At 31.9% G+C, this 14,423-nt stretch overlaps 1 protein-coding gene across 1 annotated transcript in view; it reads right to left on the reverse strand.

Annotated features, from left to right (window-relative positions):
* Positions 1 to 3,114: 3,114 nt before the first annotated feature.
* LOC106642751 (Rad, Gem/Kir family member 2) overlaps positions 3,115 to 14,423 on the reverse strand; it is an 88,896-nt gene continuing 77,587 nt past the window's right edge. Inside the window, exons 7-8 of the mRNA XM_014357610.2 lie at positions 4,077 to 4,269; positions 3,115 to 3,538 (exon numbers count right to left, since the gene is read on the reverse strand). Of these exons, the coding sequence (XP_014213096.2) occupies positions 3,258 to 3,538; positions 4,077 to 4,269 (474 nt within the window). The 3' untranslated portion in view covers positions 3,115 to 3,257. The remainder of the gene's footprint in view (positions 3,539 to 4,076; positions 4,270 to 14,423) is intronic.

Below are 14,423 nucleotides of genomic sequence, written 5' to 3' on the forward strand. Positions count from 1 at the left end.
TAGGCTAGTGTTGTTCTTACTGCGGACCTTCTCGTGCTACCGGTTGAAATGACGCAGGAGAATCGGCAGGTGGTTGTCCCCTCCTTAGACGATGAGTCCAGGTGAGTTCACAGTTCATTCGTAATACCTTGGGTCGTGCACTTGTGAGCAGGTTCTAGGGATGCGGGTATAGTGGAGAGAGTGAAAGTGAGTCAGAGCGAGGGCTAGCGACGTGCAGGAAGGTAAATGAGTCAAAGCCTGCATGAAGGCTTGTGGCCTTTCTGGAAAGCGTGTGCAGGAAGGTGATTGAGTCAAAGCTTACATATGCATTGATAATTTGTTTTGAAACGAATTAAATATCATCCCCACAAGATCCAAAATATTTGTAATAATAAGGGAGCTTTTGTATAGCCTTTTATATTGATTGATATTACTAGAGTCATCTGTTATGGTATCGTTTTTATATTATTTTGTTGTTATAATTATCATTATCGTTACTATTATTGTTATTATTACTTTATTATGCGCCCCATAAAAGGGTTTTTAATTTTGGTGCATACTGCTTAACACCTGATGTTGGTTTGGAACACGGTATGGCAATAAAATTATAACTTTGTAAATAATATTTTCCAAGTAAAGAGATCTTAAAAAAGCTCAAAACTAAAACCTGAATTATAGCCTTATGTGACATTAATTGCTGATATTTTTCAAGGACCGTTAATTTCAGTGCCAGACAACGAATGTGCCAGTAACATACCAATGATTATTGTGTATCGAGTTTCTCGAAAAATTATATATTTTTTATCAGCTGTAAATATTTACAGCCTTAACAATTGGCTCTTCACATATATTATAACGTAACAAACTAAGACTTTTCTAGGGCAACAAATATTTTATATCGTTGGAATGGTACGCTACTTTTCAGTGCTATCATACATTTTTTTTAATTTTACAGGTAATTAGGATCCGATTCAAAAATTTTGTCAACCTGCGGTCCTGTTTAAGTTTTCAACCATCTAATTCAAATTTGTTTTATTCTAAGAAGTGTCAAGAATGAACACAAAATTTTTAAGTACTATGATAACCTGAATATATTTTACGTTACGTATCAATACATGAGGGTGCTCCACACAATGTATCTTGGATAAGCCAAAGACGGAAAATACTAAAATTACATATATCAAACCGGTATGCATGCTATACTGATGTATTTATTATAATATTTTTGAGAGTACAAGTTCGATATTTTTAGAATCTCATTTGATTTTTCGTTTGAATAGCTACAAAATCTGGAAGTTTTTTTATTACTTCATTTTTACTGTTCACAACTATTTCTTTAGTGGCACATATTATTTTCTCAGTGAAAACTCATAGTAAAATATCTGAATGTTTTGATCGAGAAAAAAAACAATTCTTTCAGGAATATTATTTGCGAGACTACTCCATTGATCACAGAGCTGATTGTTGTTCTTCGGAGAAATAGAAAATCGCCTATTCACCTGCCTTAGGGGGTTACTGAACTCCTATCATATACCTGACAAATAAAAAAAAAAAACAGAAAAAGTGACGTAGTCTTCTATAAGTAAAGTGATATATATGTACATATTTTATGTTCTTTATGCAAATAAGCATTTAAACTTGTAAAAATTTAATACTTATTTTAAACTGCAACACTTTTACGAAAACCATATATAAATAAGCAGATTTGTCTGATTGTATGCTGTTTTTCATTTTATTAGGCTAAATTTTTTTTACACACAATTTACAGAATCACCTGTCGATTGTAATAAAACTGAGAAAGAAAGTATTTTACACATTATTCAGTGCATTAAGTGATAACAAAATTGTTAAGTAACAGACTTATACAAATTTCATTTATAGCATAAACAAACGACACATTTTTAATTCTATGAGGTTGATTAATTGATTAAGTGCAAACTTTTTTTACATAGAGTGTAAACAGTATTTTGTCTCATTTGAAGGTGAAGTATACTTCTCACATATATTAAAAAAAAAAGAATACATTTACAATTTCAAACGTCTCATTTTTTAACCATTTCAAACAAAGCTCCTAATAAATTGACTCTACAATCCGATAACTAAGTAATTTCTTGTGCGATGGAAAATCACCCACTATTAATCACGTGTACAAATCCATGAGAATTCTTATAGCAGACACAATAATTAATCCAATTTATTTTTTTTTCCTTACTTCCTGCTTCTAATTAACATTTTTGTACATCTAGTTTGACAGTCGTCGCACATTCTATTTTCTTGTTACTGAAAGCTAAGCGTGATTCATAAATTTGTAACAATAAACAATGTTAATTAAGTTTCCAGCTGTGCAATAAAACATTTACTATTAAATTCTTCATATCATACAGTATTAAAGTATCATAGATACTATGGAGACTCTTTTTTTTGTTACATTAATTTCACAAAAAAATTTTTTAAATTTCAGACATACATATGTGAATCTTACAAGAAAGCTGTATAAATAAATTAGAAAACAGTATTAACATATTTTGTACATACCTATGTGTGTTTATTAATAGTAAATTTCACAGTAAGTCTTTAAAAACTAATTTGACATTTTGTAGCTCTATCTTATGTCAATCCAGTTTGTTTTAATTTAATTTATTGTAAATGAAAATTAATTAACCACTATTGCTTTCATAACTTCTCTACATTAATGTCACGTTCTATAAACGGATAGTCCTTTCTAAATTGTTACAGAAATATCATTACTTCAGTATAATTAAAGTTTAAGTAAAAATACTACACTTATTATGTCATTTTACAGTGGAAATCTCGAAAAATAAATTTTTTGCATTAAACTATGGTTTATTTATAAAAAAAGAAGTGACTCTTGTATTCTCAATATTCATCCTTTACATTTACAGCATACTTCTCATTAGAAATCTCATCTGAAACCATGATTAACATTCTCTTCGAGGTACATTTTATAAACAAACTTACAATCAATCCCAAAGAGTGACTAGACAGTCTGAAATTCTTGTATTTTATAAGCACACTCAGGTGAAGACTTATATAAATAACTTTTTTCATTCCTAATCTAACTTAAGAAACTACGTGAAAACGATGTTTCGGTAAATGATTGCCATTTCTTGCAGAATGCTAGAGTACATATTTAGTGTATGGTCAAAAAGTTACATAAAAAACCCGTAGCTTTTCCCAATTTTCTATCATAGACAGAAATAAAAATAAATAGAGATAGAAAAAAAGAAAGAAGGCAAGACGGGGCTTCTACCCCTGATTCACAAAACATGTAGGTTTTCACAGCTTTTACTCTTGTTGTCATTTAGGCATATCTTACTGAGGATATCACGCGCCAGATTGAGACTAAGAGCGGTCTTGCTGTCATGTAGCTTCGAGAGCACCTTGAACTTGCTACCCCGTCGACGGAGCTTGCGGTCGCGCGACTCACGTAACCTTATCTGCTTAAGCACACCAACGAGAAGCTCGTCAACATTGTGCTTGATGCCACTTGATGACTCAATGAACTTGCACTCCCGTGATGTTGCCAGCTGCTTGCCCTCTACAGTGAAAAATGTTTATAAGATAAAATATGCTACTCAAGAATAACCAGTTATAAAGATACATAGACCTTAGGGTATCTTTGAATCCAATTGATTCTTAATATTTTTTAAGATATTTTTTCAAACTGGTATTTCAGAACTTAAATAAGGCTTATCTACTCTAAAAATAAGTTTAAAAAAATATAATATTTCATTAGTTAGCGTATCATACAAGTTTTGAAGAGGGATATTATAAGTGTTTCCCAAATTTTTTCAAATAAGTATTAATGCCACGGATTGTTTGCATTATTATACGTATATTTTTGACTTAAGGTTTTAACAATTATACTTTATTTATTACTATTATGATTTATTAAATCTTCTTGAGTGCCTTACTTTGTAGTCCAATCATAAGCATACATAATGATGCCAGACGAACGTAAATATTTTGTTCGAGTCAACTGATAAATTATTATGTACTATTGTTAAAAAATTTAAACAGAAAATAGGAAAAAACAATACAAAAAGTATAAGGCTCATAAAATATAAACGGCTCACCATTTGTGGTAATGGCACGACTTCTAGCAAGGTCAGACTTGTTGCCAACAAGAATAACAGAACGCTCTTGAGTGTAGTGCTCGCGCCAAAGGTAGTTGAGCATTTCCTCAGCCATTTGGAAGCTGGCACGAGATACTATCGAGTAGACGATGATGCAAGCATGGGGTTCGTAAGTTGACAAAGAGTTCTCCAACTGATTGAACAATAGTAACCTTATTTTAGTATTTACATAGGGATTTTTGAGAATTCTTTAATTTTATTATAAAAATATCATTAGTAATAAATCGCTGTTTATCAAATACATTACTCTCTAAAGTTCGAATCAATATTGACTTATTCGGCTCATCTAGCTTTAGAGAGTATTGTTATTATTGTTATCTTAAACAATAGCTAGAATTCATGTCAGCTTGACGAAATTGTTCTGATTTTTGGTAATATATTTTAAATATTTAGGTTTTATTCTAAACATAAGATGGATGGTTTAAGCAGTGTCTCTACAGAATGATAGACTTTTTACAGAGCTTAAGATGTCACTAAATATTACACAGCTGATTATTGATAAATTGTCTCAGTATAAAATGAGAATCAGAGTTGATAACTGAGTATTTAGCAGAAAAAAAAGATACATTAACATAGGAATTAGGTATGGAGCCTATATCATTCACAACGCCATAAAATCAGCTGCAGATGGGTTATGTATAAACTTTCAATGTATAATTGTAAAAATTTATTCATTTTTTTACATTTACACAGTTCGTGAAGAAGCACTGAAGGAGTTTTGCTGTAAAACAGACATTGAATAACAAAAAATTCTTGGTTATAGCAAGTCCAGATAGCTTGACCGTATGCCTGCCTTGAAAAAAATTTTAAAATGTATGAGCCACTGAAAAACAATTTTTTAAGCATTCAAAAGTGACTGAAAATATTAAAAACATTTTTTTAAGATCCCAGCTCAAAACTGTAACTGTATTTTTTTCTATCAGTTAGACTAAATAACAAAGTACTCATTTTCTATTATACTAAGTTCATACTTTGCCAAAAAAGGATGGTATTGGTATTGACGAAGGATCAGTCAAAATTTTAGCCATGAAGTTTTACAAAAAAAGCTGTGAATATTTAAGCGAATGGACTGCATCTTAAGAAGAATTAGATACCTTTAGTAAGGTAAAGTACCCCCTATTCGGACACATAATTGTAGGTAATCCACTATTTCTAAATTCACAAAGAAATTAGCTGTTTTTGCGAAAAAGACGGTTGATATATAGATAGTAAAGTAATTTTTCTGTCACTTAAAAAAAAAAAAGTTCTTTGTGACCGTGTGATCATTGTTTAAAATAATTATAAAGATTCAGTCTCAAAACCCCTATATTCGGACAATGCATTTCTAAATAGTCCGAATATAGGTCCCGTTACGACGTAGGGACCGTAATCCGGACAGTCGTGAACATTGCGAACATGAGGTTATGGCAGATCTTTATATACATTTATAATTTACTTTAATGGCTTTAATTTGTTAAACAAATGCAAAAAACAAATTATTATTGTATTTTACTACATAGTATAACCATTTCTTTGCACTTGTAAGCAAGTGAATTGATGGATTATGTGTGTCCGAATATGGGGTACAGTTTGAACCGTAGTATCTAATTTCCGGACAGCAGCCAAACACAAAAAACCTCGATTTGCAAGAAAAAACATTTCTTTTAATGAATTATCAAATAAATTCGACGTATGTTGTAACTATCCTAAATCAATTCGATACTGTAGGTTACAAATAAATTTTTTTCATTCAGGAATTGTAAAAAAATCATGTAATTATCGCTGCTGTCCGGATATAGGTCCGAACAACACTTTTGTCCGAATACAGGGTACTTTACCTTAAGGCAAGTTTAAAAAAAGTACTCACATGGGAAGACATCCAAAAGTCAATACATGTATTGACTGAAAAAGAATACAACAATAGTAGTCAGGGTCTAGTATGATTCGATGAATTGACATTACTATCTAACTACGTAACATCCCAAGAAGTAAACAATTGGAATGAATTAAATGTTTCGACTAAATGTAGTTAATTGGAAATACATACACACTTTGACACTCACCATGTGAGTCATGGAAACTTTAGAATTTCAATTGAATATATTATGTGTCTGTCTGGAAGAAATGCAGGCTTTAAATGCCAGTATAGTTTTTAATATTTTTTTTTTCCATACACAATTTACATTTAACTTTTTTTGGAAATTCAGTGCCTGCATTTTATATGTTAGAGAAGCTTTTAATATGAATAGTTACGCACCTGGTCGAGGCTATCTGAACGAGTGGAAATGTTTTGATGACACTCAAGGTATATTTTGATATCATCTATTGGTTCATGTAGGAAATATGAAAAAAATTGTAGTTATTAAAGAAATTTTAGAGTATTCTATTGCAGTTTTTATAGAAATGTTGTAAGCTTTTGTAATTGTAGGTAACGCTTATTGGTAAAACAAGTTAGCTATCTACGTCTACCTCTCCTACTCTGTTTTCGTTCGTAGTCTTAACACCAATTACCGCCTACAATGGATCATGTCTGTGTGACAAACGAGAATACTTCGTTTTACTTGCCAGTCAAGAATCACTTAATCAATGTATCCACCCTAAAAGCTTACTTTCCTGACGTTACAGAATTAACCTACGAGACTGGTGGCGTTAAGTATGGTATTGGTAAAATTGGTGACAATTTTGAGATACCTGCAGGAATAAAAGCTTTTGACATTGTTTATAACAGTGAAAACTCAACGAGTAAGTAATGTATGTTTAACGAAATATCGACTGAAGACTAATCAACTTAATGCCTTCAAGCTATAACTACTTAGTTCTTAAAAAAAATTATTTTTATTGTTACACTAATAAATGGCTCACGATGTGTAAGACTAACTTTTTTAATTACAGCATGTATACATAAAAATTGTAGTTTCTCTCGAAATACTCTACACAAGTACATACTGGCATAAAAATGCAATTTATGGTTGACGCTCGGTTCGGGCTAACAAGAAATTGCACACTGTAATTTATTACTTAATTATTTTTCGATTATTTATTTGTTCTACAGCACCGAGCAAAAGGAAGTATGAACCGCATATTTTAAACGTCATCAAGAAACACATGCTTAAAAAAAATGCTGAAGTGGCGAAGAAAGTGGTAAAAATTTTAACATTAGTTTTCCGTTACGGTTGCGCCACATAAAATACTATTTTTTTTTTTTTTTTTTTTTTTCAAAAAATAAATGAATTTCTATTTATTGCAGGATGCGCCTCAAGTAAGAGATTTTTTTGGGCTGGAAGTATGAAGGCGTTAATAATGCCAAATATCGACTTTTGCCAAATACAGGGACGAACGAAATTAAATTGGAAGTTGATAAACACTACGACTACGAAGGGATTTTACGTATGTGTATCGAGGGTCTTCTAAACAAAGACAACCGTGGGTATTGTGATGGATGCAGCAAATGTCTTGGAAGTTTTAAAGAATATGTTTTTTATGATTTTACGGATGCGGTAGGTGCTAGTTGTGTTTTTTTGGCGTTCTCCAACAAAATCAAGGCTTCTAATGGTCTACTAAGATTATATTTGTTTACATAAAAAAAAGGCTAAACCAGATCTATTAAGATCTCTGAAAAATAGTATAGAAAAAAAAAAAGATATCCAGCCACCAAATAATTTGCATGTTGGTTTAAATTTAGGAAAAGAAGCTGTACAAGCAGTCACCCAAAAATTTTGGTTGGGTGTACGTATTGGTGCTCATGGAATCAAAAAGACAAACACGACAATTTCTAGCTCCTCAATCGGCGAAGGCGCATTCGGCAGCGTGTTCAAGGCCACTTGGAATCATACCGAAGTAGCTGTAAAAATCGTCAGAAAAAATTTTAAAGAATAATATTGGAAAAGAGAAGTCATGATAATGGTTCGTATTAAATATCCTAACATTAATCCATTATTAGCTGTTCACGTAGACACAACTCATTGCTTTCTTGTGATGGAATTGTTTGGTTATTGTAACTTAAGAGATTTCTTTCATAAAGAAACGTTTCCTACTATTTTAGAAATTAATAAAGTTTGAATTTGTATGAAATTGTGCTCGGGTATATCATATTTACATACGTCAAATCCTATTTTATTACACAAAGATGTAAAGCCCGAAAACATACTGGTCAACCAGGTATTAAAAATAAAATTGTGGGATATGGGTCTGTGCCGGATAGAAAATATCCCTGATGACTTGTTAACTACAGCTGATAAGCGCCCTCAAGGGACTGTATTATACATGTCCTTAGAAATGTTGTTAAATTATGAAAATGCCAAAATGTACTCTGATATCTCGTCTGTAGGAAGCATAATTAAAGAAGTTTTCACTGAAGAACAGATCTGGCCCGATGCGGATGTAGAACTACTGGAAAAGAAATATAAAAAAAAATTAGAGCCGAGTACAATACCAGTTCCTTTAAGGATTGCCGCAATCACGGGCAAGTGTTTTGATAACAACCCTAGTAAAAGAATCAGTTGTAGTAATATGTACAAAAAGTTTAGAAGTTATTGTACGTACTTGCAAAATAATTCTGACGATTAATTTTTTTTTTTTTTTTTAATTAATTATTTATTCTATTGTAATAATAATTCTGTTGGGATTACCACTGAGAAGGAGGCCGTTGTGACTGCCCGTATTCCTCAGGGTTGCTTCCCTAGCTTGTAAAGTGAAAAATTCTCTGACGCCACCAGGTAGAATGGTGGGACATCCGCACAATTCTGAAGTGTTGGAGCAGGAGGTGCTCTGGATCGAAATGTCTCCTGGTATTCCACTGGAGAGGTTATCGATTAGATTATTGTGTTAATGGTAGCACTCGTCCAACCTGGAGGTTTAGGGATGAATGTAGACCTAAGTTACTTGTCCATAGGAGGAGAGCGTCGTCAGTAACCAGGATACCCAGCAGCACAACTAATTCCTCCATTCTCGATGCAGTTCGATATACTGCTCGGAGGCAACTGCAATAGTTGGGTGGACGCTCCGGAGTATTATAACCACACTTATTTAATTCTACTGCAGATAACTTCGATTTTATGTCGACCCCACCTAGCGGATCCTTCTGAACTAACGTGAAAAGCTATCGTATTTTTTAAAACCTTAAGCTTATCTATTGCCATTGTTATTAACTTTTTCACGTTAAAAATCATACTAAAACCATCTAGGAAGTGTCAAGAATCGGTATGCAAAATTTCAACAAAATCGGTTCAGTAGTTTTTGCGGTTAGCTATTACAACGATTTTAGCGACTTTGCTTCATATATTAGCAAGATAAAAGTTCGATAAAAATAATTATATTGGAGTACTGTGCCAGTGGTACAAAATCAATTTCGAATCGAAGTGTTTGGAATATAATAATAACACAAGAAGTAGATGTATAATGCATCAAACTAATATATTTTGCCGTATTTTGCCGAAAGGAACACAGTGCCTTCGATAATGTTTTAAAAATAAGTGAAATAGAACATTTTGAGCCTTGCTATAATTTGTTGATGTAAATGAAGGTACAGCGCCAAAGAATCTATCATATTTTTGTATCCCACAGAGCTCACTACTATAACTACTTCAAGAATATTAAATTATTCTTTTGCATATTTTAATCATGTTCCAAAATTATAAATTATGATTGTAATTACAAGCATACTGAAATCTTTGTTATGCATGGCATACGTTGCACATAAAGACAATGCCAACTTTTTGGTTAACGTAATGCACGCAAACATAAACTTTTCCGCGTTCTAACCTCAAAATAGCACCTTCGCCGCTTGATTTTGGGTTCTCAGGTGAAAAAATAGTACACAAAACTCGTTGGAAAAGGCTTCTTTACCAACCTCGGTATGGCCCTCGCCTTCGGCTCGTGCCGTAAACCTCTCGGTTCGTAAATCGAAGCCTTTGCAAACTCGTACGTAATAAACTATATTATATCAACTGTAGAAATTCTAAGCAGATTACATTAAATTACTTGTTATTTGAGTAAAAAAACAGAATTTTTTTTTATACTCACTCCCCAATGATAAAAGCAAAAACTTGGTATGCCTCCTACATTGTATGTGGCCTTATATTAAATCTGTCAAAGGTAAGAGTAAGTAAATACCTTTAAAAGTAGTATCCGTACTGTTATTAATTGTAGCGCTGTTAATAATTTTCTATAAAATAAAAAAAGTAATAATTTTTAATAAATACTTAAAAACTCGCATGTAAATCGTGCTAGAATTTTTTTCATAATTTTAATTAATAAAGATGTGAGTGTCGTTTATGTGTTATTTAATGATAGAGCTTTACGTCTAATATTAGTGGAATATTTGTAGTAGTAACATCATGCATTATAGAATGAAAAGCGAGATAAGTAGTATATGAATAAGTACAGATTATGACGATAGATAAAAAATCTGCTTTTGAAAATTCTTCGAGAATATGTGTGCGCGTATGTGTGCAAAGTTGACACATACAACTGGTATGTCAAAATTGTAATCAAGACTGACAACGTGATCATGTTTAAATTATTTATAAATAGTATATCTATTGCATGAGTCATGCTTAGTTTTTCAAGTTAATCTTCATTTTAAATTCCCTGAACATAAATCGATAGTTTTGTAAAAAAACATTGAATATTATAATTATTGATGTATCAAGAAATACAAGTAAACGAAAAAGAAAGGACGTAGCGATCGTCAACTGTTTTTCAGGATTGTAAAATAAATGTCCTTGCTATCACCAAGTAAATTCGCCATCGAAACAATTTCTGTAATGGTATATACTAAAGTACCATTACAAACTAAAAAAAAAAATTTCTTTCAATAATTTGATAAGTATCTTACGCAAAAACTGTAACAACTTTTATGAAAAATGATTCGATTTTTTTGTTTAATCATTATTGAATACTTTATAATTCTCGTATGAATTATTTTTTGGTGATTTGAATCAACGGAACCGATACCTACTTGTAAGGGAACGTAAAATTAGTACATTGTTTTGCAACGTATTTGATTAGAAATGTAGACAGTAATCATATGTGTTCATTGAGGGTAAAGGACTTCTTCGTCATCTTCAAATTTCACCTCAATTTTACGGTACCAAAATCCGAGCCAAAACTTTCTCGGGGTAGTAGTAAGTTCGTTTCTTTTAAGCTGTATCCATAAACTTATTTAAAAAAGCAGAGATAATAACAATGATTGAGCATTACACTTTTTAAAATTATTCGCGTGCGCGTACGCGCGTGTATGTGTTTATACACGTGTGTGCACAACTCAAGTATAGGCATTAACTATCAAAACTATAATGAAGAAACTTGTGTTTAAATTATTCCTGACTAGTGTTTGAATCGCATGTGAATCTTACTAAATTTTCTAGTAAATTATTGTTACATGTTAGCTTTACATAATGTGAGTATGTATGTATACATATATAAAATGTAATTACGTACAAATACATATGTTGAGTTGTTGCTTTATCACAAAATATCAGTAAACGAAAAAAAGAACGTAGCGACCGTCTGCTGTTTTTTAGGTTCGTGAAATAAATGTCCTGTCCTTACTATCATTAAGGAGGTTCGATACAATCTTTCAGAGGGGTGGTGAAGCGGGGTCAAGGGTGTGGGAAGCTCACAGCATTACCGAAATAACGTAAGCTTATTCTTACGGAATACATACATCCATCTTATAAACCTAACCAAAGTTTTCATTTTTATTTCAAAAAATCGTGATTTTCTCTTCAATTAGTATGGATACTGACAAAAATCAGAGGATCATATATTATGAATCTGCAGTATTTGAAGTATCAAAATATATTTTTTGTCAATTTTTTAACTATTACTAAATGTCATTATTTTGTGGGAAAGTAGTAAATAAAAATATCACTTCTTAAAAATTAAAATATTTATTTTAACAACAATATCTCGTTACAAAACAATGTTCTTGCTTCGAAAATTCGCATCGATCTAAAAGCGCGCTTGCTCAACACTTACTTTTTTATCTCCCGTCGCTAGTAACCAAAAAAAAACAAAAAACAAAATACGCTCGCCCATAGTAACATACAAAAAACATAAAGTGAAAATCAATATTGTCTATCGTTGCAAAGACGATGACATTTTCTCCTCAAAAAACTGCCTCTCGGCCAAACGTCCGTGGGGAAGCCGCTTGCTCTCCCACTCCGTGGTCCCCCCCTTTTATCGAACACCTGAAATGGGTTCGGTGAGAGGGAATAGGTGTCCCCAGTCCGGCCCTTAATTGACCGGCCGTGACACGGCCTAGCACGGCTTCTATCTTCGTGAAGAGAAGCTTTTCGAGGTAAAAATGAATACTAAAAATGATAAGGAATATAGGCGAGTGTTTAAAAAGGATACCGCAACAGTCATTTTTAGGAACATTGTTCCCATAACAGCCCATGTTTAGTTGTTCATTTTTTATTTTGAAATATCTTAATAACTACATGGCTGGGATCGCCCAAAAAAAGTACGTTTATTTTTTATAACATATAGAATGAATCAAAAAACTAAATTAGAGCCCCCAAATATTGTCGATGATATGTATTCAACCTCCTCAAGTTAATTCCCTGTTGAAACAATTTCTATAGTGTTATGTACAAGAGTGCCATAACAAACTGAAAAAACCACACTTTTAAAAATGTATTCAATAGCTTACGCAAAATCTTTCATAACTTGTACTACGAATGATTCAATTTTTTTTTGAATCATGACTGAATGTTTTGTGAATTGCCTGTGAATCATCTATAAATTATTTTCCGATAGTTTTAATCAGGGACACCTTCATTTTCTTATAAGGGAATGTAAAATATAGTATATTTTTTGGCACCGCATTTAATTATAACTGTTAATATTAAACGTTAGTATTAAAAGTAAGTTTGTTTCTTACAAAGTTTCTTTCGTGGATAATCTAAATAGGTATAGGTAACGGCTAACCAAAAAATACGACGTTTGTTAAGATTAATAATCCATAAATAATTATGTGCAAAACTAAAGCATGTGCATGAAATGTCAAAGCTTTAATCAAGGAACTTATGTTTAAATTATTTTTTTCTAGTGTTTCAATCGAATGTGAATCATACTTAATTTTCGAGTAAATTGTTGTTAGAAATTTGCTTCACGTGAATAAAAAGTTTCTTATATAAAAACATAAAATATTTAAAATTAAACGAACGGTCGTATATATATATATATATATATATATATATATATATTTATGTACATGTATGTATGAAACGTAATTTTATGTAAATATATATGTATATATATATATATATATATATATATAACAGTTGCTGTATCACAACATACCAGTAAAAAGACGTAGCGATCGTCTACTGGTTTTTAGGTTCAACAAATAAATATCCTTGCTATTACTAAGCTACTTCCTTGTTGAAACAATTTTATGTACAAGAGTGCCATAACAAACTGAAAAACCCACACTTTTAAAAATGTATTTAATAGCTTACGCAAAATCTTTTATAATTTGTATGCTGAATGATTCAATTTTTTTTTTAATCATTACTAAATGTTTTGTGAATCATTGTTAAATGCTTTGTGAATCATATGTTAATCATCCATAAATTTTTCTTGTTTTTTCTTATAAGTTGTATCAGTACACCGCAGATAAAGGACTTAGCTCACACCTTTAAATTTTACAGTAAAAAAATGTTTTTGAACCAACAGCTAGTTCGTCTTTCTCCAGGCTTGTTTTAAAGCTGTATTCACAGACTTACTGGCAGGAGCACACTTATTAACGATAAAAAAATCCAAGTCCTTGTGCCGAACCCATATGTTCTTTTCCCAATCAATATGTGTTAGGTGTACCACATACGCACACATTATCTGGATGTAGAATATTTGGAAGCCAGTCCAACCTCTTTTTAATTTCAACTGTCGTACCTCAATAGGGCTAACGAGTTGTCAAATACAGCTCAGAAGACGCTAGAGAGAAGAGCGCCCGGTTTGCAGTAGAAAGTATTTCTAAACATCCCTTCAAAACATGGCACTGCATACACAGATATAATTCATGTCCTAAAATGAGCTAAACCCATTGATTGGAGGATCTTCTTACTAACACCCTGAGAGCTGAGCTTGCCTACTCGCTAGCCCCATTGGCAGAACTTCTGACTGGATGGTAGGGAGATGTGATTAACCCTACTTTTTATTAAGTTTCCAACGTTGATAATTTTATTACTTATCAAATATTCTTTATGTACAATAAATTAAAAAGATTCGTGTATACAAATAAATAATTTCTTTAAAAATGTTTTACTATTTAACAAATGTATTAGAAACTTAGAAGAACAT

This window comes from Copidosoma floridanum, unplaced genomic scaffold (assembly GCF_036245765.1).
Source record: "Copidosoma floridanum isolate Cflo_tuat_1 unplaced genomic scaffold, Cflo_Japanese_pri ptg000001l, whole genome shotgun sequence".
NCBI lineage: Eukaryota > Metazoa > Arthropoda > Insecta > Hymenoptera > Encyrtidae > Copidosoma > Copidosoma floridanum.